At 37.4% G+C, this 20,607-nt stretch overlaps 1 protein-coding gene across 4 annotated transcripts; it reads right to left on the reverse strand.

The window, feature by feature from the left end:
• Positions 1-276: 276 nt before the first annotated feature.
• Positions 277-19,095, reverse strand: nt5c1aa (5'-nucleotidase, cytosolic IAa). Of its 4 annotated transcripts, none has more exons than XM_084130331.1 (7): positions 18,672-19,052; positions 11,678-11,722; positions 8,440-8,607; positions 8,155-8,284; positions 4,400-4,522; positions 3,257-3,441; positions 277-2,702 (listed from the first exon to the last, which is right to left on the reverse strand). In XM_084130331.1, the coding sequence occupies exons 1-7, from the start codon at positions 18,816-18,818 to the stop codon at positions 2,346-2,348; spliced, it is 1,155 nt and encodes a 384-aa protein (XP_083986457.1). In that variant the 5' UTR covers positions 18,819-19,052; the 3' UTR covers positions 277-2,345. The 4 variants fall into 4 exon arrangements, with proteins under 4 accessions (XP_083986457.1, XP_083986460.1, XP_083986458.1 ...); XM_084130334.1 differs by having other exon boundaries at positions 8,440-8,629; positions 18,672-19,051; XM_084130332.1 differs by lacking the exon at positions 11,678-11,722 and having other exon boundaries at positions 18,672-19,095.
• Positions 19,096-20,607: the final 1,512 nt, after the last annotated feature.

The raw sequence follows: 20,607 nt of genomic DNA on the forward strand, positions 1-20,607 counted from the left end.
GTGCCAGATCTCTGCAAATGAACAGACAGTTATGGAGGAGGCAGCTAATCTGTCACATTTCGTGTAGATTTAACAATGAGAGGTAGATTATTTTAAAGAGGCAGTCTAAACACTGATGTCAACACAATTTGTTCCAATAATGTTTATAGGTCAGATGCTGCAAAACATTACTAAACAGCACAGTGACACAAGAAGACAATGCACAAGAAACGTGAATAAACTAGTATCATAGCAGGGAATTATGTCTTACTGTATAATATAATAATCAGATGCCAATTCTGGATAATGATGATAACCTTTATTTGTGTGTTCGATTCCAAACCAAGGATTATGTGTAACAAGAAAGGACAAATCTGGAGAAAAAGAGTGGCAGGTAATGTAGCTCAAGTAAGATATTGCAGTGTTTAGATGTTTTGACTACAAATAAATGGACCTTTTCTTTCTTTGGATGACAGACATATCTTCTTTTCCCTTTACATTCCCTTTCACGTACAATAATTTTCTGTCAAAAGATATACAGTGCTATGCATAAGTTTAGACACCCATGCTAAAGTTGACTAAAAAGAGGAATAAAAAATCATCTTTTGGAAATTGAACTTAATGGCTTAATTAAAAAAAATTAGGACAAATCCAACCTTTAAGGACACCAATTTTCTTTGTGAATGAATAATGTATCGTAAATAAATAAATGTTCTTCCTTAAAATACAGGGTGCATAAGTTTGGACACCCCTATGTTAAATTCCCATAGAGGCAGGCAGATTTTTATTTTTAAAGGCCAGTTACTTCATGGATCCAAGATACTTTGCATCCTGATAAAGTTCCCTTGGCCTTTGGAATTAAAATAGCCCCACATCATCACATAGCCTTCACCATACCTAGAGATTTGCATGGAGTACTTTCCATAAGATCATCTCTCAATGCAAATCAAACCAGCTATAGGCTAACTGAAATAAAACCATGCCAATCTCTAGGTTTACATTTATTTACATTTATTTATCTACGATACATTATTCATTCACAAAGAAAATTGGTGTCCTTAAAGGTTGGATTTTTCCTATTTTTTTTTTAATTAAGGCATTAAGTTCAATTTCCAAAAGATGATTTTTTATTCCTCTTTTTAGTCAACTTTAGCATGGGTGTCTAAACTTATGCATAGCACTGTACATACACTAACGTTCAAAAGTTTGGAGCTGGTAAGATTTTTCATTTTTTTAAATAAGTCTCTTATGTTCACCAAGGCTGCATTTATTTGATCAAAAATACAGTGAAAACAGTTATATTGTTAAATATTATTACAATTTCAAATAACTGTTTTCTATTTTAATATATTTTAAAATGCAATTTATTCCTGCGATGATTACTCCAGTCTTCAGTGTCACATGATCCTTCAGAAATCATTCTAATTTGCTGTTTTGCTGCTCAAGAAACATTTCTTAATATTATCAATGTTAAAAACACTTGTGCTGATTAATATTTTTGTGAAAACCATAATCTTTTCTTTGATGAATAGAAAGTAAAAAACCTTTCAATTTTAAATTGAAATCTTTCTAAATGTCTTTACCGTCACCTTTGATCAATTTAATGCATCCTTGTTGAATAAAATAATTATTTTCTTAAAAAAAACTTTTGAACAGTAGTGTATACATTATTGAATCCAGATAAGAAAAACTTTAAAGAAAATATACTTTAACTTTCTATAGATTTCTATATATTTAATTCTCTCAAATGTACAATACTATGGCTTCTTATCAATGTCGAACATTATATTACAGACTAATACTCCATCCATCGTATACGACCACATACATTAGACTACATAAAACAATAGTGTAGTTTGACTCACACAACACCATCTACAGCAATAAACAAGAACACCATCACAGTCAATTGCTGAATTATACAGTGCAGTTCAAAACATACGCTGTGTAAACACTATTTCAGTATATTTTCCCTTAGTCACTTTAGATTTAAGAATAGCAGCACACATTAAATTGTAACAGTAAGATAATGTCATTTGTTTTCCGACAAACTGTCGCTGGGAAGTGCATGCTTAGATGAAAATGACCGTGCTTCACAAGAGGCACAATTTCTTTATCGTAATGCATAATAATGCATATTTCAAGAGTCATGTACAGAATAACTCCAAAAGAACAGCACTGGGTTGAATCTTTTTGGCTATATATGTTGTGTGTGGCCTTGCATCACATGGAAAAAAGGCCAAGAGAATACTGAGATCTGGATCCATTGAGTGCACAAATGACTTAAAAAAAAGAATGTCTGCTACTTGAACGTCACGTCCAAAAATAAGAACATAATGTACCTCTATATATCATCCCTGTCTTTGTTATTTTGCTGTATTTGTGCTTTTTTTATGAGGGTATTTCTGTGCAACCCCATAGGGCACATGGGCAGCGATGGCACCCATTTCTGCGGCACCTTCCACGTGGAACATCTGGTCATCGAAGTAGATGTGGGGTCGGATTTTCTCCAGCATGGGGCCTTTTGGTGCGCCAGCCAGGAAAAGAGCCTCGTCTATCTCTAGTCCCCAGGCACGGAGTGTCTTTAAGGCACGGATGCCTGAACTGGCTGCGCTGCGGGCCGTCACGAGGTAGGTGCGGATGGGACAGTCCAGACGGTGGCCTTTAGCATAGAATTTCTTCTGAAGCTTCCCAAGCAATTCTAGGAAACCCTTCAGCGGCCCCTGTGAGGTGGACAGATTCATTACAGTATGTATTGTAGCACAAACTGAAGAACAAGGATGTTCAGTCCTGCTCTTGAAGCTTTATATAACATATTATAACTGCTAATTTAAAGGTCAAGTGTGTCATTTTGTACTGTACTCCACTAGTGGCAGCAAATGCAAAAAGTATCTATATATATATATATATAAATTACGGTAACATTTTGTTTATTCTCACTTTTAACTAGTTGCTTATTAGCATGCATATTACTAGGTTATTGGCTGTTTATTAGTACTAATAAAGTACATATTAATGCCTTATTTTGCATGAGCATATTCTACATCCCTTAATACTACCCCATACCTAAACTTAACAACTACCTTACCAAAACTTAACTAACTAATGAGCAGTAATTAGGGGTTTATTGAGGCCAAAGTTGTGGTTAGTTAATAGTGAGAATTGGACCCTATAATCTAAAGTGTGACCAAAATGACACACATCACCCCTAAACATGTATTTTGCATTTGCTCTGTAGCTTATTTCAGTTCAAATGGGTAACAGTGAAATTGCATACATGATCTAACAATGTGTTTTCATTTTCCCTCTCATGCTCGAAGAACTTGTCCAGGCCGTGGGCTTTGAAAATACGCTCAGACTCATCGGAGAAGAGAACAGCGTCGCCATCAAATGCCACTTTCAGCTGGGTCTCGGATACCTCGATTTGTTTTTCTGACATAAACATGGTGGCTGCTGCAATCCCTGTAAGAAAACGCAAAGACAAAAGTAAAGTTTACCAGCCTAAGGGAAAAGCAGTGTAATAAATGGTATTTCAAGCAAATGTTCTTTAGGACCCATTAAGCCTCAGCAAACCAAATAGGTCATTGGATTGTTAAACATTCAGTCGATATAGAGTCAGTGCTTTCCCCCATTTCAGTTAGTTTTATTTAGAATATTTTATACATATTTATTTATGCAATTATTCATATGATAATGATGTGAATCTGTGATACTAAACAAAGCAACATATGGTGTTCATTTACTCACACTAGGCGATCTGATTCTGAACCTACTACTTGTGTGTGCGCTACTGTCATCATTACAACAACAAACATCTTCTATTAATACCTGGTTAGTATACTTTTTAATTTCATTTTTTAGTTCAGTATATTAAGGTTAAAGGGAACAATCGTGCACGGCCTCCGTACAAGGCAACTGTGCCTAGAGCGAGTTCACCGAAAGGATCTTTAAATGGCAAACTGCAAGAGCAATTCCTTTGGAGGCATTATGACCACAAAGTAATTCAGCACTTTTAATAATTTAAAGTTATTGACAGGTTACCTCTCAAATCAAATATATCTATCTAAATATACTACAAGTCTAATGTCTATAAAGCACACCTGTTCAAGATTTCATATGGTTTTTCTTTGCTGTGCTGTGTCAGTGAGACTAAATATTTGTACTTACACCAATTCTGCTTCACATACTATACTTTTACTCACCATTTGTAAATCCAAATTGATTGAAACCTTTGTAAGCAACTACATTTTGTCATTCTAAATATTATATTAGCATAATATCAATGGTCTCTTGTAAGCGTCTGTAAAGGTGAAATGTGTACTGCTTGTTACACATTAATGATACATTTCTCTTGATTTACTGAATGTAAAAGACAACAAGATGAAGTACTTGCTGCATGTGTTATCTCATATTTACTAACCTTCAGCAAGGGCTTCCTGAACCTTTTCAGCATTGGCAGACAGGTACAAGTTTGTATGCCAAGCTTTCAGGTACCCAATGGGGCTGCTACCACCTGTCATGACGAACCGCTCAATGAATAGATCTGGGGACAAGAGAATAATATTAATCAGCAATTAACATTTTCGTGAGAGCCTGTTATTATTACATTGATTTTTATGCATTTGGCAGATGCTTTTATCCAAAGCGACTTACAGTACATTGCATTCAAGCTATTGTTACACATTTTATCAGTTATTATCATAGCCAGCACCTTAATGCTTTTTTTTGTTGTTGACAATTCTTATTTAAACTACTATAGGTATGGATATTGATCAATAAATAGTAAATGTGGCTGATTTGGCACTCTATGATTTATAGTGACTCCTAGTGGTGTTAATGCAGTATTAAAAAGAAGGGGGAAGGGGGGGGGGGGGGGATATTTCAGTTATCAATGCCAATGTATAAATGCTCTATTAGCAGTCAGCCATGAGTAATTTATTTGCTAAGATATAGTCTACATCCGAAATAGCATACTTCTCTATATAGTAGGGAAATAACATGTGAAAAAAAGAAGTGTCCGAATTCACAGTATTCATAAAAGAATAGGCAAAAAGTACACGGATTACCTACTTCTTCTGGTGAGATTCTAAAGTGTGCATACAATGGACTCTTTACTATCCCATGAGGCCACAAGAGGATTTGTGAATGGCAGTGAAGCGACGCAACTGACGCTGGTAGGTCACATGATAATGACAACATGGCGAATGTAGTACTTTCGGATTACATTCATACTACACACAATTCATACCATATAGAACATACTTTTTAGCAGTCGTGAAGTAATTACTTATTAAAAATATGTACCTACTCAATAGAGTATGAGATTTCAGACGCAGCCAAAGGGAGTATTATTCAGTTGGTCATGTGATCTCAAAATGGCCGCCCCCCTGAGGTGACCATTTCCGTGTAAAACAGAAAGGCTTTTATATGACTTGAGTCTTCCTCTCACATGAGTGTACGTTGAAATACATTTATCTATTAGCTTCATAATCTGTAAGTATATTTACTGAAAATTTCCTCAAATTATTTAATCAATGTATCACTGTTTTCAATTAGAAGGTTTCACCATTGAGACACCTCAGTTATGAACTGTTTAACAGATGGAAAGCTTGAGACTGGTGGGAAATGTTGGGGTAATGTGCCCCTTTTAGCCTTTGACACATTAGGGTATGAGTACCAGCTCAGTAAGACATCAGCAGCAGGTTTCATTTACATGACATGTCAAGCCAAGTTTGCCCAGGAGTAAAGTATTACTAAGGTATCATCGTAAAATGAACCCTGATCAGGATCCTGATGCACATTGGTGGGATCTTGTATCATCCTGAAGGGGGTTATTTTGCAATAATAATAATTTTACAATAACTGTACATTATCTACTCACTGTGTTATTTAAAGTTATTTTATCATGTAAAAAGAACCTGCTGAGTGCAATGGAAGACATGAAACCAAATGACAGCACCAAATAGGACCTAATATGTTTAGCCTCATTATACAAAAATATGCAACCAGCAAATGCTGTGACTGACTAATCAGAATCAAGTATTCCTGAGAGCCAAGATTAATGCAGACCAGAGATGGCCTAATGAACCTAAATTATATATATATATTTTTTAAAAGGCTCAGGATATTTCAATGCCATCCCAGATAGCAAGGTGACATTGATACAATGTTGAGCTTTGATCCAATCCATCATTTTGGTTGAGATTGACATGTTAATGTTTAAAGAATGTTGGATCAGCATTGAAATGTTGATGAAAGCCGACAGCACACATGTGGGAGCAGTGATATTGAACTAGCATTGATTTGTTGTTGTTGACCACAAGATCATGAAAGTATAGGTGTGTTCAACTTGGAACAAGTTGAATGAGTGTAGGATGAGTGTAATCTGGATGTACTAAATTGGCCATGCTGTCATTATCACGTGACCTACCACTGTCAGTTGTGTCGGCGTCACTGCCATTCACAAATCCTCTCCTGTGGCCTCATGGGATAGTAGTCCATTGTATGCACCTCTCACCGGAAGAAGTAGGTCATGCGGGTACATTTTGCGGGTACATTTTGCCATTTTGCCACTTTTATAAGTACTGTGAATTCAGACATACTTCTTCAGTCACATTCTGTTTTTTGCTTACGGAAGTATACAATTTCGGAATTGATTGCAGCCAAACTCAGCTGGAAAGATTGGCCATAGTGCTTCTATTTGTAAATGTTAATGGTAGAAACCACTGATTTTGATAAAATAAAAATATATTGGCCCAGCCATTCTTATTTGTGGTATTCTTTTATATATGTTTTGCTTTCTTCCTTGCATTCATGGGTTTTGGAGCATTAGGCTCACATTTATCTCCTAACAAACATCTAACATTTTTTGGGAGTTCAGAACACATAGTTCTGACTTCAAATGGCTCTCGAAACATCAGTCCATATCCGCATTTTTGTTGTTTTGTCTGAGGAAAGGCCAAAGATGGAGAGATGTTTGTTTTTTCTTCAGTCAGCCACCGGAACGATCAAAACCAGTCCAGCTGAGGCGCTACAGGGAGCTGAGCAGGAAGTGGCTGGTTTGTGCTACAGAGGTTAGAGGTGTCACATGCATCTCTGTGGGAAGATATTATTGGCCAGCTGGAGATTTATCTTCTAAGAAAACATTTACATTTGCGTTTTGTGTCTTCAGAATCATGTAGCTACTTTCCACCCCACACTTTCAACTTATTGATTGATAATAGTCTATACGTTTTACTGTTTTGTTATTGATTTGATTTTACTGCCTTTTCAAATATGAATAATAATTTTCTGCTTTGTTAATATGAGCATAAATATTTTTCCGCCAGCGTGTGCCTAACCATCAGACTTTACAGGTGTTCACCTGTGAAATCAGATCTTATTTCCATTACTTTCTGAGAATCACTACTCTTTCTTTGAACAAAAACGACCAATATTTAAATCTCTTGATAGGAACAATACCAATCTTCTTAAATATCTTAATTACCTTTGAATGCTCAGATGTGTGTCTATAAATACAATATAGCTAGGTCTAAAAATCAGAGGATAGCCTGTATCATAGTTTTATATAGTCATATCACCCAGTCCCTAAACTTTTATGGTATAGCACTAAGGTGCTAAGTTATGACATAACTGTATAACTTTCTGTAAAGCTGTTTTGAAATGATTATGCGTATAATTGTGGAAAGCACTATGCAATTTTTTTTTACTTGACTTAATTGAAAGGTTTCAGCTTTTGCAACAGTTAATAACTGTCATACATAATCATAGTTGATTTTCCAAGGATGTTTACACAGCAAAAAAAATCTGTCCTTTTTTTTTTTTTTTTTTTTTTTACTTTTTAACAATGTTTTAAAAAAAATAATGATCTGCCAGTGGGGTCAGAAAAATAATCTTGTTTTCCCTTTATATTAAGTTTATTTTTCTGACCCCATTGGCAGATTTTTTTTTTCTCATTTTATGCATTTTTCAGAAAACAAGACCTAATATTTTATGTCATCTTGCTTCTCAAGTAAATGTATCTTGATTTAAAAATGTTTAGATTAGTACTGAAAAACAAGACAAAAATACTGAGAAAGAAAATATTTTTTTGCAGTGTACAACAGTGGACCTGAACATGTACATGTTTATGGATAGTATGAATCCAGGTTATGGGAGGGTTAGTAATACACTTACTGTGGTGGTTGATGGTGTTGATGAGTCTGACGCCTACATGGGCATGGTTGTAAGTTACCAGCACAATGTCAAAAAGCTCCTCACTTTCTGGGTAGAGCTCCCGCAACCGGTTATTTACTGTCTCCAGTGCCTGAGAAAACATGCCAAATAAGGTCTCTATCAAATGAAGAGGTGTAGAATCAATCAATATTGCAAAGGCAATGTTGTTTTGTTTAAAATTATAACTTAATAATGCATTATATTTGTAGGTAATACAAATATAGGTAATATATCCTTGTGTATTACCTTAACAAACGGGAATGCTGGACCAGGAGCAAAAGGCTCATTCTCATGCTCCATCTGATACCTGAGGTACTCCTCTATTCCTTGCTCCTTAAACACCTTCTCCTCTTTCTCCGTGCGGAACATAACCCGCGATGACACTGCAATGGTGACTGCATTCTCTGGTTTGGGCTGAATAGGGATGGTGAAAGTGCTGTGAGACATTCATCACAAACACAAGGCAATTTTGAGCATATAACGTGCAAGTACTGGGTACCTTCTTCTGTTGGCAAAAAGCATTTCCATGTTTTTCATAAAAGTGGTCTATATGACTCTATATGATAGCTTTGTGTGACAAATAGACTGAAATATCTTCTGTAATATCTGTTAGTTTTCACTAAAAATCTTCTTCTCCACCATAGTGCTCAAATTTCACTTGTGAGTTGAATTTGCACATCTTGCTTTAAATCTTGCATATCGCAAATGAATATCAATGTTATTTATACACTGTTATAGAACGTTTTCATATTTTAAATGAGCTTTTATTTTTGAAATGTTTGAATTAAAAAATATATATTTAAAAAAATGTATTTTATCTTGAAATTCCTTTTATTTTTACATTTAAAATATTAATTTTAGTTTAAGTTTTGATAATTTTCTTCTGTGGTTTTGTCCTGTAATTTTTTTTTATATTTCTATTTAGCTTTTTTACACATTTTAATACTTCATTTCTAATTTTTGTTTAAGTTTTTCATCTAATATTTATATTTTATTTTAATTATTTCAGATGTATATAAAAAACAACAACACTGTTGGATATAAGAACCAATGACATTTAGTATCATTGATTAAAAACCTGGCGAGACATTGTAAAGTGATAGTTCACCCAAAAATGAAACTTCTGTCATCATTTACTCACCGTCATGTCATTTTTGGGTGAACTATCCCTTTAATACACCATATTTGAATAATCACATATAAAGGAAATTTACAGAATAACAATGTCACATAGGTATCGTTTTTTCATCAGATGACTTACTGTAAAATATAGTTCACAATATAGACCAGTGAAGCATTCTGCTAAACATCTTTTGTGTTCCATGGAAGATCATAAATAATACTGATTTGAATCATTATAAGGGTGAGGAAATTATGACAGAATATGAGTGCATAAAGCAATTAAAAGAACAGTATGAAATGCAATAGTCATCTCTCCAAAGCAAGCAACCATGCGTCATTACAGATTATCTTGTTAAGTAAGAAGGCAAGAGTAGCGCGATTAATAAAGAGCACATTAGGATCTCCGGTTTCAGAGTAGGTTAGACAGGACAGGAAGAAATGAGATTACCGTGGCCATCACAGCTCTGATCCCCAATTTTGTTATTCAGTCAGTATTTCATGCTGTCACATAGATAGACCACTGAGAGTGATCCAGTGATCAAACTAAAATCCACTTCCAAGTAATGTTTTCTATCCCTGTTCTGTAATTCAGTGGACACTGCTGGTAATGTATCAAATGGTGTAGTTGGTAATTTGATTCCAGCAGCAGAGCATAAAACATGTACAGTGTTTATGTATAGTCACATGGCCCACACATCAGCTGAATGCTAGCAGCTCAGTATGTCACGGGAAACCACCAGGAAGAGCAGGGCTAGTTAATTTTGGAAAGGGACTACAGTGTGACGCAGCCAGACCGCTGTGCGTGCCGTTCAGCATGCCCTCCCCCCGAGCGACTACCTTCCGACCAGAGACATGTACTGCCTAGGGGGTTATGGGAAAAGGACAAGCCTGTGTAAATGAATCAGTGATGAGTTAAAAGCCTCTTTCCCCAAAGAACCGGAGACCGACTTGCCATTCCAGATGAGCCATGTTGCCACTCTTGGTCATGCTGGGAGATCCTGACAGATTTGAGCAGGTCTGGGAAATGAGACATTACCGGGAAATAAGAGTGGATAAGTGGCCACTGCATTACAAAGGGAATGGGCTGTATGGGCAGTTGGACCAGAATTCAACTATTAGGCACAATGTTAGATGGAACATTTACTCTAAAAGCCCTTTACAGATCAGGAAAAAGTTAACATTGACCTGCTCTTTAGAATCTGTCGTAATTGTCTGGACTGTAGTGCCCACTTACCAGCTATATGTGCTGTTTTACCTATACATTAGTGTTTTCTGAACCAGACAGAAACATAAGGGCAAAAACACAGGAAAGAAAGTTACACTTCTAGAACATGCAAACATTTAGGATGTTTTAGGAACAAACAAAAAAAAGTTAAAATAGAATTATTAAATTAGAATGTATTTATATGTGGGAAAAAGTCTGAAGTGTCCCAGTGACCAGTGGGACCGGGGCCCACTAGGGGCCTCAGCACATTTTCAAAGGGGCCCAAGAAGACTTAAAACGGGCGAAATCACACGGACCAAAACAAAAACAGACACTCCGACACAGAAACAAAGTAAAATAACTGGCTGTTGCATTGTTTTTCAGAGAAACGAGCGTGAACTTATAAATATCTGCGGTCATTTTTATGCTTTAGTATAGTCAAAAAATTACATACAGCACCTTTAAATACTGTAGTTTTATAATTATAGAAATATGTGATAATTTAATTAAAAAATATATTAAATTTAACATTATTTTTAGTTATTTACACTCTTAGACTCAGACTTTAGGACCCCACTGTGTGTGATATTGTGGTAATACTGCTTATTCTGCACTTTCATTCTGCCATTTTTCTGTCTCTCTTGTGTGGTCAATCACAGGAAAGCAAAAAATGTTGAATGAATTGCCTCACCTTAAAGGCATATATATATGCCTTATATATCTCGTGCCTTCAGTTAAACATCACTAGTGGCAAACACTAATATATCATCTATACTAAAAAAGGATTTCTATCCTGTAAAAATTAAATTATCAATAAGTTATGGCAACATATGTTTTTACTGTACATATACACGATTCAGCTCATTTTTTAAAGTCAGTTTAATGTAAGTTGAAATGACTTAAACATCCAAGTTGATTCTACTTAAAAATTTAAAGCAACTTTAATGACTTTTCTTTGTACCCAGTAATGTCACTTAAAAACACTGTCAAATGTATTGAAGCACCATCAAACTGAGCTTTTAAGAATGCATTAACAAATTTGTTTGTGTAAGTCCATATTGTGGGTCAAAAGGTCATGCGTTTAGTAGAGCCAAGCAGAACAGATTGTTAATGAAATGGCAGAGAGGAAAATCTGCATGACCCTTTGAAAATACTTACAAAAAATATGCCTCCCTCCACCTTCCTGGTCCGTCTCACAGGTCCCTTCATAAAATAACATTTCACATCAACCTCCATGTCATATGTATACAGATTTGTCTGTTATGTAATGCATGTAACAATACATATATGTTCTGGTTGGGAAAGAATTGCCATGATTGGAAATGAATAGGAAAACACAGCTGGGACAAAATGCTAATATCACAGATGAACCTTGTTGAGAATAGAACCGCCTAACCATCCTATCATGATGACCATAAAACCAATGACAGTATTGGTATACTTCTGATTCAGTAAAAGACACTGTATTTCTCTAAGAGTCATGGATAAGTGATATCCGAATTGTGGCGCTTTGGAATGGATGTTCCTATAGTGTTTTACCATAGATATATATACAAAGATGCCTCATTATCGATCATATCGATCATATCATAATCGATCATAACTCCAGTAAACTATGGAGTGCCGCAGGGATCTGTGTTAGGCCCTCTGTTATTCTCAATATATATGCTGCCACTTGGAAATATTATAAGGAAACATGGAATTAGTTTCCATTGTTATGCTGATGACACTCAAATATATATTTCATCACGGCCGGATGAAAACGCTAAATTATCCAAATTGACAGAATGGGCCCTATCTTGCACCCAGCGCAATTGACTTTGTACACCGACGCATGTATCATTCCTATTTTGCACCCGCGCAAAGCGCGCTTTTCCCTCCACAAAAGCACGTCGCTAAACTAGGGAATGAACTTGCGCTCCCTGGGCGGTTCAGCGCAAAAAAGGAGGCGTGTTCCGGCGCAAACGTTCCTTCATGCTATTTTGCAGGTTTAGAAAACAATTGCGCCACTAACCAGGAAAAAATAGTTTAAAGTCAGTGGCGGGTTGCGCATGTTATTCATATGCTATTTTAAGGGCGCATGCTTGGCCATAATCAATGTAGCGTGTGCACAACGCGCATACACTTTGATTCTCTCATCTACACAGAAGCAGCAGTTTTCATTTTTGCAAATCATATATTATTACGATAGATAGATAGATAGATAGATAGATAGATAGATAGATAGATAGATAGATAGACAATTTATTATAAAAGCATACATCTAGCTTACACATTTACCCAAATTATCATACGCCTTTTTAACCGAAGTTAATTTGGGTGGGTTTCTCCATCCCCAACGTCCCAGACGAGAGCGTTGCTCTCCTTGGCTGTGAACCGCTCCTGGCGCGCGCCTGGCAAATACGCCGTTATAATAGGAATCCGCTTTAGAACAAAGCGCGCCTGCTCTTAAAGGGAATGTGAGATGTCGCTCTGATTGGTTTATTTCACGATACGCCCAAACCACACCTATGAATAATGAAGCTACTTCAGACCAACCCATTTTAGATTTGCGCCTGGCGCAAGAGTCATTTATCCCGCTGGGAAAATAGCAACAGCGCCAAGACCCGCCCACAAAGTTACTTGCGCTTTGCGCTTTGACACTTGCGTTTCAGATCGTTAAAATAGGGCCCAATGTGTTAAAGATATCAAAGATTGGATGACGCGTAATTTTCTTTTATTAAATCCAGACAAGACAGAGGTAATACTTATCGGTTCAAAAAACCGCCCACAGAACCTCTCACAATACAATTTTAACATCGTAGGATGTCCTGTTACTTTATCCTCTACAGTAAAAGACCTGGGTGTTATACTCGATTGCAACCTGTCTTTTGAAAATCATATTTCATATGTTACAAGAACAGCCTTTTTCCACCTTAGAAACATTGCTAAGCTACGTAATATGCTATCAGTTTCCGATGCAGAAAAGTTAGTTCATGCATTCATGACCTCGAGACTAGATTACTGTAATGCTTTATTAGCTGGTTGTCCTGCATCCTCATTAAACACGCTACAGTTAGTCCAAAATGCAGCCGCTAGAGTTCTTACTAGATCAAGAAAATATGATCATATAACACCGATTTTATCATCACTGCATTGGTTACCTATAAAGTTCCGTATCAATTACAAGGTATTGCTACTGACTTATAAAGCCCTAAACGGCTTAGCTCCAGTCTATTTAACGGATCTTCTATCGCCCTATAATCCATCGCGCTCTTTAAGATCACTATATTCGAGGCTTTTGGTCATACCTAGGATATCTAGATCCACCAAAGGAGGGAGAGCATTTTCACATTTAGCTCCGAAACTCTGGAATAGCCTTCCTGATACTGTTCGTTGCTCAGACTCGCTCTCCCAGTTTAAAACTAGATTAAAGACGCATCTCTTCAGCCAGGCATTCATATAACATTTTAAATCTTACTGTTCAAACTACAATCTGGCCTCTAGTTCATAAATGCCAGAGGAGAACTGGCCCCCGACTGAGCCTGGGTTCTCCCAAGGTTTTTTTTCTCCATTGGGTCACCTGATGGAGTTTTAGGACACCATTAGGTCACTTGATGGAGTTTTCGGTTCCTTGCCACTGTTGCCTTTGGCTTGCTCAGTTGGGGATATTTTGGGGATATTAATTTAATTTTATCAATCAATAAATTTACACTAGAAACAACCTTGTTGTGTTATTTTGGTTTAATGCTGTGAAGCTGCTTTGATGCAATCTGTATTGTGAAAAGCGCTATATAAATACACTTGACTTGACTTGACTTGACTCATTAGAAGCCATTTCAATGGGCCTTTATACATAAGCCGTCCGCCATATTGGAGTGGTCAGTGAACATTCAAGAGCAAGTTAACCCTTGTTATACCATGGTCTGGGTGAATACTCGATTCTGATTGGCTGCAGGGTGTCCATTAAAAAGTGATAATGTACACCTAGGAAAGGCGTCCCGTCAATTTGCCTGATGACAGTTCTAAATGATTGCGCTGGCTCAAACTCACTGATCAACTGCTGCGGTCGGGTCGCTGTGGCAGCAACGCCTGTATACGGGAGATATTAAATAGTGCGCTCGACTTAATAAATAAAAACCCTCACGATTTTTACTCTAAAACACATTAAAGTATTATTAATTGATTAAATATTTCTTTCTTTCGTAAGTGACCATGGTATAAGCGGGTTAATGCCCTTCGAGGTGTCCATTGTCAGGTATTAATGGACTTCGGCGGAGGCTCCGCTGCGCGTCGGACGGTTCACGCCTCGCCGTCGTCCATTAATACCTGATAATGGACACCTCGTCGGGCATTAACCCTTACTTATTACATGGCTTGGTTGAATTCTAATGTAGAATGCGGTCTGTTATTTCTTGATAACAGACTGCTGCTAAGTATAACACACCGTTGCCATGAAAAACAGAGCGTTGCTATGGACGCAGGATTCTAACCGACCGTAGAGACGGAACGGACTATTTTCTTTAGCGGAAGCAATACAATCGTTTTTAAATCAATAAACTCCTTTTTAAATCAATATTTTGTGTCAAATTATTGATTTATTTGGTAGGTAGCCATGTAATAAGCAGTCGGCTCCGCTTCGCGCCGGGGTCCTGATCAGCCTGTTGGGGTTGTATTCGCTATAACAACCGCCTCACTCTACATTATCCCTTACTTAACGCATGTATGAATATCACTTCAGCAGATGATTTTGCTACACTTAACACAATAAAACAAGACGAGGAGTCAGCTGACACAACATTAAAAAGTACCATAGAAAAAGTTAAAACATTAGTATGATAGTAAAAATATGTAATATTGAGTTAATACACATAAAAACACAAACCAACACATTCACACCTGTGAAAGGTTGTCCCATTTCTTTGTGAATTTAGATCTCAGCGTTTTCACAATCAGAAGCTGCGCAATGTTGTGGCATAATTGATTCTTACTGTGAGTGACGACACGCTGATTGTTGCAAGATGGCGGGTGCGCCGACTTGTCTGGAGCGATAGAAAGTGGCATCTACGTATACATATCTATGGTTTTAGCTCTTCCGTAGTGATGTTAAATAAACCATGTGCTTGGAAAAGCTCCCTGAATGCTTGCTCAGTAGTATGTGATGTTATTCATGGTTGGTTCAAACTCTTGATATAGACACACTTTAATTACACTGGCACAGATACAGTTACAGACAGACAGTACGGGGGGGGTTGTTGAAGATTGAGAGTTACCAGTAGCAGTTCGTCTCAGGAAACAATCTTCCGGTGAATAAACTTAATAAACGCAGTGTTTTCTTTCTCTGTTACCAGGCGGAAACAGAAACTCAACCTCTGATCCTTTGCACTGCATCCATTCTTTAAAAATATAAAGTGAGCAAAGAAAGACACCATCCCTCTTAAATCTCATAAAATAGGAGCACATGGAATTGTCCATTTTGATTTGGGCCTTGAGATTTTACATTAAAGACCAGTTGATGGCAAACCTACCAATCATTTGACAGATTTTTGATGAGAGATTTAGATTTTGGCCCTGGCTATGATAATGATGTACTGTACAGATGCTTTGCAGTTGTGTTTTGGGTCAGTGCCATGTTGAAAGGTTAAACATTTTCCCAATATGTGCTTATTAGCTAAACAAGCTTTTTAATGCTTTTTAAATGTAATTTATTCCTGTGACGGTAAAGCTGAATTTTCAGCATCATTACTCCAGTCTTTGGTGTCACATGATTCTTCAGAAATCATTCTAATATGCTGATTTAGCGCTGAAGAATCATATATTATTATCAATGTGCAGCTCAATATTTTTGTGAAAACTATACTTTTTTTTTTTTTTAGGATTTGTTGTTAAATAGAAATTTCAAAAAGAAAAGAATTTATTTGAAATAATTTACTGTCATATTTTTGTATTTACTGTCATTTTGATCAGTTTAATACTTCCTTGCTAATTAAAAGTATTAATTTCTTTAAAAAAAAAAGAAAAACCTTCCTGACCCCAAACATTTGAAAAGTAGGCTAGTGTCTGTTGTAATTCTGCAACATTTATTACTTAATTTTTTTTACAATTTAAATAAATTAATATATTCATATATTAACTTTTACATGTGGCTGTTTAAGTGCCTGTTCCCATCATGACAACACTATAGTGTACATGCATTAAAATGAATTGTAATGTCTTCCTAATCAATAATGCCAGGAAATATTTTAAGGTAAAACTTTAAAACCACACACTGAGATATATTCACTCACTGGAGAAAAAGTTGTGACTAGCCCCGGGCTCCACTACTTGCACAGATAAAGTCGGGTTTTTAAATAAAATATTTCCGTCACTTGGCTAATATGGGTTCATGCAGGTCAAAGTTGCAAAATTGGGGGTGGTGACTTTCTGTACCCACTGCATAGGTAGAACTGTAGGTCTGCATGGGAACAAGAACCATGAATCATTCTTGGGTCAGTCTGGGGCAACAAGTGCAAGTGTTGGAAATAGGAGAATACAGGAGGATAACAAAGAGGAGGCATTGCAGGTTATTAATAGGTCTGGAAAAGGCCAGTGCCGCTTATAATAAGTATAGAGCTAAAGGCTACGACGGAGAAGGGAATTATCCACATGGTGTTGACCAGCTGCCTGTTGTACACACTGAAAGAACAGTTTTTATGTGTTAAAGGAGAACTCCGCTCAATTTTAACATTGAGCTCATTTTTTTGTACATTTGGAGTGCTGTCAGTACAGAGAACAACGACAAAAATCGGTGTTGCCTACACCGTGTTATCCTCTTTTTAAAATTTGCACCCTGTTGACTTCAATGGGGCAAGTTTTAAACCTGCTTTTAGCCTCTTAACATCCTTGATGTGTCATTACAAGTGCACAGCCAATGTGAGTGATTCCTTCAGAGTGAACACGGGTGAATCTGGCTGCAGTAGATGTGAAAGATATGAATAAAAGTGATGTTAATTCAGCCAGCGCACATACCTGTATTTACATCCTGTTTTCGGTCGAAGTCCACAGTAGTCGATTGTCGAGTTCATAGGTAACTAAACCTATGCGCGTGAACTCGACAATGTTAAAATTGACCGGAGTTCTCCTTTAAAGTCCACATGAAATCAAAATTGACCATATTTACTTTGTTTGCCTAAATTGATCGTTTTGTGGTGAACAATTCATCCATGCAAGTCAATCCACACAAAAAAAATTTTTGGCTTCGTAATCTTTAATCAAAATCTGAAAATGCCCCTCCCCTCTGCATTGGAGGACCTTCCCTGATGACGTAGGTTTGAGGACTTGGGTTGGGAAACGCTTAACCACTCCCCTCAAACCGTTAGTCTGTTATGAGCGAGAGATGGAGAGGAGGAGCGCTAGAGTAAAACCCTGCCCTCTGTTCAATATTCCTTTTCACTGGGAAATACGTCACAACACTGGAGAAAAGTCGTTTGCAACTTCCGGTTCACGCAGACTTTAAGGAAACTGTGCCATCCAAAGTGTATTTGATAACACATCTAAAGTTCTCTAATAAACAAAAATAATGCACTAGGCCAGACAAACTTTCCTTTTATAAAGCTCTGCCCTTGCCAGGATTGTCACTAGTTTATTCACTACTACATATGACAGATGGCATTTCAATATCTTAACGGCGGTGTTCGCAGAGTCTAAATGATCTGCACCTGCTGCACCTCCGATTGCATTATCTCCTTACATTAGTACTGTTACCTAATAGTGCGATCACCCCTCCCCCCCCCCCCCCCCCCTCCCTCCCATGAAACCTGTTCTGCTTCTCTTTTATAAACACTGACACCACAACCAGACACCACAACATGAAAGGCTATGATCCTCTTTACAGTTAAAAGATGTTATTTTATAATTCAATTTCATGTAATTATGCTATTGTGACAAACTACAGGTCTCTTATGATGGAAAAGTGACTGCAAATGTGGTATAAGACTGGCTTCACAGCGCCATTGAAACACGTGCACTACTCACTGTATGTAAACATTTCGCACACTAAATAGCTGTCAAAAGTGTGACCTCACCAGAAAAAGGTCAGAAGCGATAGGAAAATCACATCACAATGAATGTTAAGAGTTATACTATGCAAATGTCCAAATACAGTTGAAACACTGATCACAAATGGGACACTTACTGATTTGGGCTTCTTTGTAGAAGCCATATTTTCATGGATATCCTTGCTGTCCTCCCAGGATGCTTTGCTCTCACCATTTGAGGCTGGCGGACAAGTGTTGGGCATGGGGTCTTGCCCCTTCATGTCCTGAACATGGTCAAGACTCATTCTCCCCAACGCTTCTCATTAACGAAACACTGATCCAGGGCTGTATCACGCTGTGCTGTTCTCTCTGTTCACATGCACAGCCTCTCTTCCACACACAGTGTGCGTTCCCAGCTTTAGGCAGGACAGTGCTGTTGGTATCCAGTGGTATATCTCCTGCTTCAAGGTCTAATGGCAGTGCTGGCTTTGGTTCTGTGCGGCTATATCCTCTCTGCTCTGACGCTCTGCCTGCAATCTGCTGCTGTGACGCGCTATGTGTTGATATCTGTCCCCTTCTCTCTCTCACCCTCCCTCCTCTCATCCCTCACTCATGCACATACTGTCCCCCTCCCTTTCCCTCTTTTACATGCTATCATCTATCGGCATGTGCTCTCTCTCACTCTCTTAGTAAACTAAACTAAATATCATACATTCTAACTGGATCAGCATCTTTCAGCCAATGAATAATGGGCTTCCCTGACAGCTGTCCTTCCTAGTCCTTGCCAATGTCATTGGCAGCCCTAACACACTACAGACAGATAGATAGATAGATACCAACACAAACATGACTGTTCTTTCTCCCCTCTGTCCCCCTGATGGCATTGTAACCCAATAATCAGTTGCTAGGCAGCACTTCGACCTCATGTAGAACCTTGCCAGAGATTGGCTGCTTAGTTGCAGCCCTTTCAACAGCCGTGGGGCAATGGGTGACAAACTGTCCACACTGTACATAGAGTGATAGGCTGCCCTCTTCTGGGTGAAAAGGAACTACATTCTCTTCGCTCATAGAGGATACCACACAGGGCCTAAAACTAACACTGAAACACTCGCCAAGAGCCAAATGCGAGTAAAAATCGGCGTTGGCGAGTATAAGAAACGGTTTCAGTTGGCTGGTAACATTTTTATAAATTCTAACAGCGCAATGTTGTGAGAACATGAACGTGAACAAATTCAAAAGTTGCTCGGAACAGTTGACGACCAGAGCTGCGTCGTCACGAAAGTTTAAGCCTTGCCAATTTAAATAGTCAAGTGCAAGAAGACTCGAAAGGGTCGAAAGGGAAGACTGTCTTAAGTGAACGTAAATAGTTTTTATTTTTTTTATTTTTTTTATATTTTATTTACATATTTTCAATTACACAAACAGTGTAAATATAGACAGAAAAAAAATACAAATAAAGACATATAAGCTCAAATATAAATGAAATAAGTGGAATACACATTCCTTCCCTCAGAAAGAAACAAAATAGTATAGATAATATAAAAGTAAAATCAACTACAGAAATAAAAAATAAATACAAATCTGCTCAGAAGTAATACAAAGCACTGTTAGTAGAGGAGCAATCAGCACCAGTAAGAACATGCTTGTTATCTCAACAAAGTGAAATACATGTACATGGCGAGAAGCACCGATAATGCATACACATCTAAATACCCACAGGGTTATAGTCTCGACAAGTACAACATAAAAGGCTGCCACATTTTATCAAAGGTCGCAGAGGTCAAACAAACGCTATGTCGAACCCTCTCTAGATGCAATAGATGAGTGATTTCTAACAACCAGGTATTAAAAGATGGCACATTTTCATTTTTCCATAAAGTTAAAATATTTCTTTTTGCAATGACCATACTATATTGTACCGTTTTTTGTTGAAGATGGGTTAGAGTAGTAAGGTGTCGGGCTCCGCCCAATATAGCAGTGTAAGGGTCTGGGGTGATATCACAACCATGAATCGTGGAGAGGCAATTGAAAATATCAGACCAGAATTCGTATAATTTGGGGCAGGACCAGAAGAGATGACCAAGAGTGCCCTCC

This window comes from Abramis brama (assembly GCF_963993115.1).
Source record: "Abramis brama genome assembly, chromosome: 12".
Classification (NCBI taxonomy): Eukaryota; Metazoa; Chordata; class Actinopteri; order Cypriniformes; family Leuciscidae; genus Abramis; species Abramis brama.

What these genes read in the sequence shown, in the direction of transcription:
- nt5c1aa (XM_084130331.1), bottom strand. Translation starts at nt 18,818, where the DNA reads ATGAGTCTTGACCATGTTCAGGACATGAAGGGGCAAGACCCCATGCCC. An exon ending in CTACAAAGAAGCCCAAATCA is followed by an intron (nt 11,723 to 18,671) that starts GTAAGTGTCCCA and finishes TATTTTATGAAG; the next exon opens with GGACCTGTGAGACGGACCAG. An exon ending in TCAGGAAGCCCTTGCTGAAG is followed by an intron (nt 3,442 to 4,399) that starts GTTAGTAAATAT and finishes GTTTTCTTACAG; the next exon opens with GGATTGCAGCAGCCACCATG.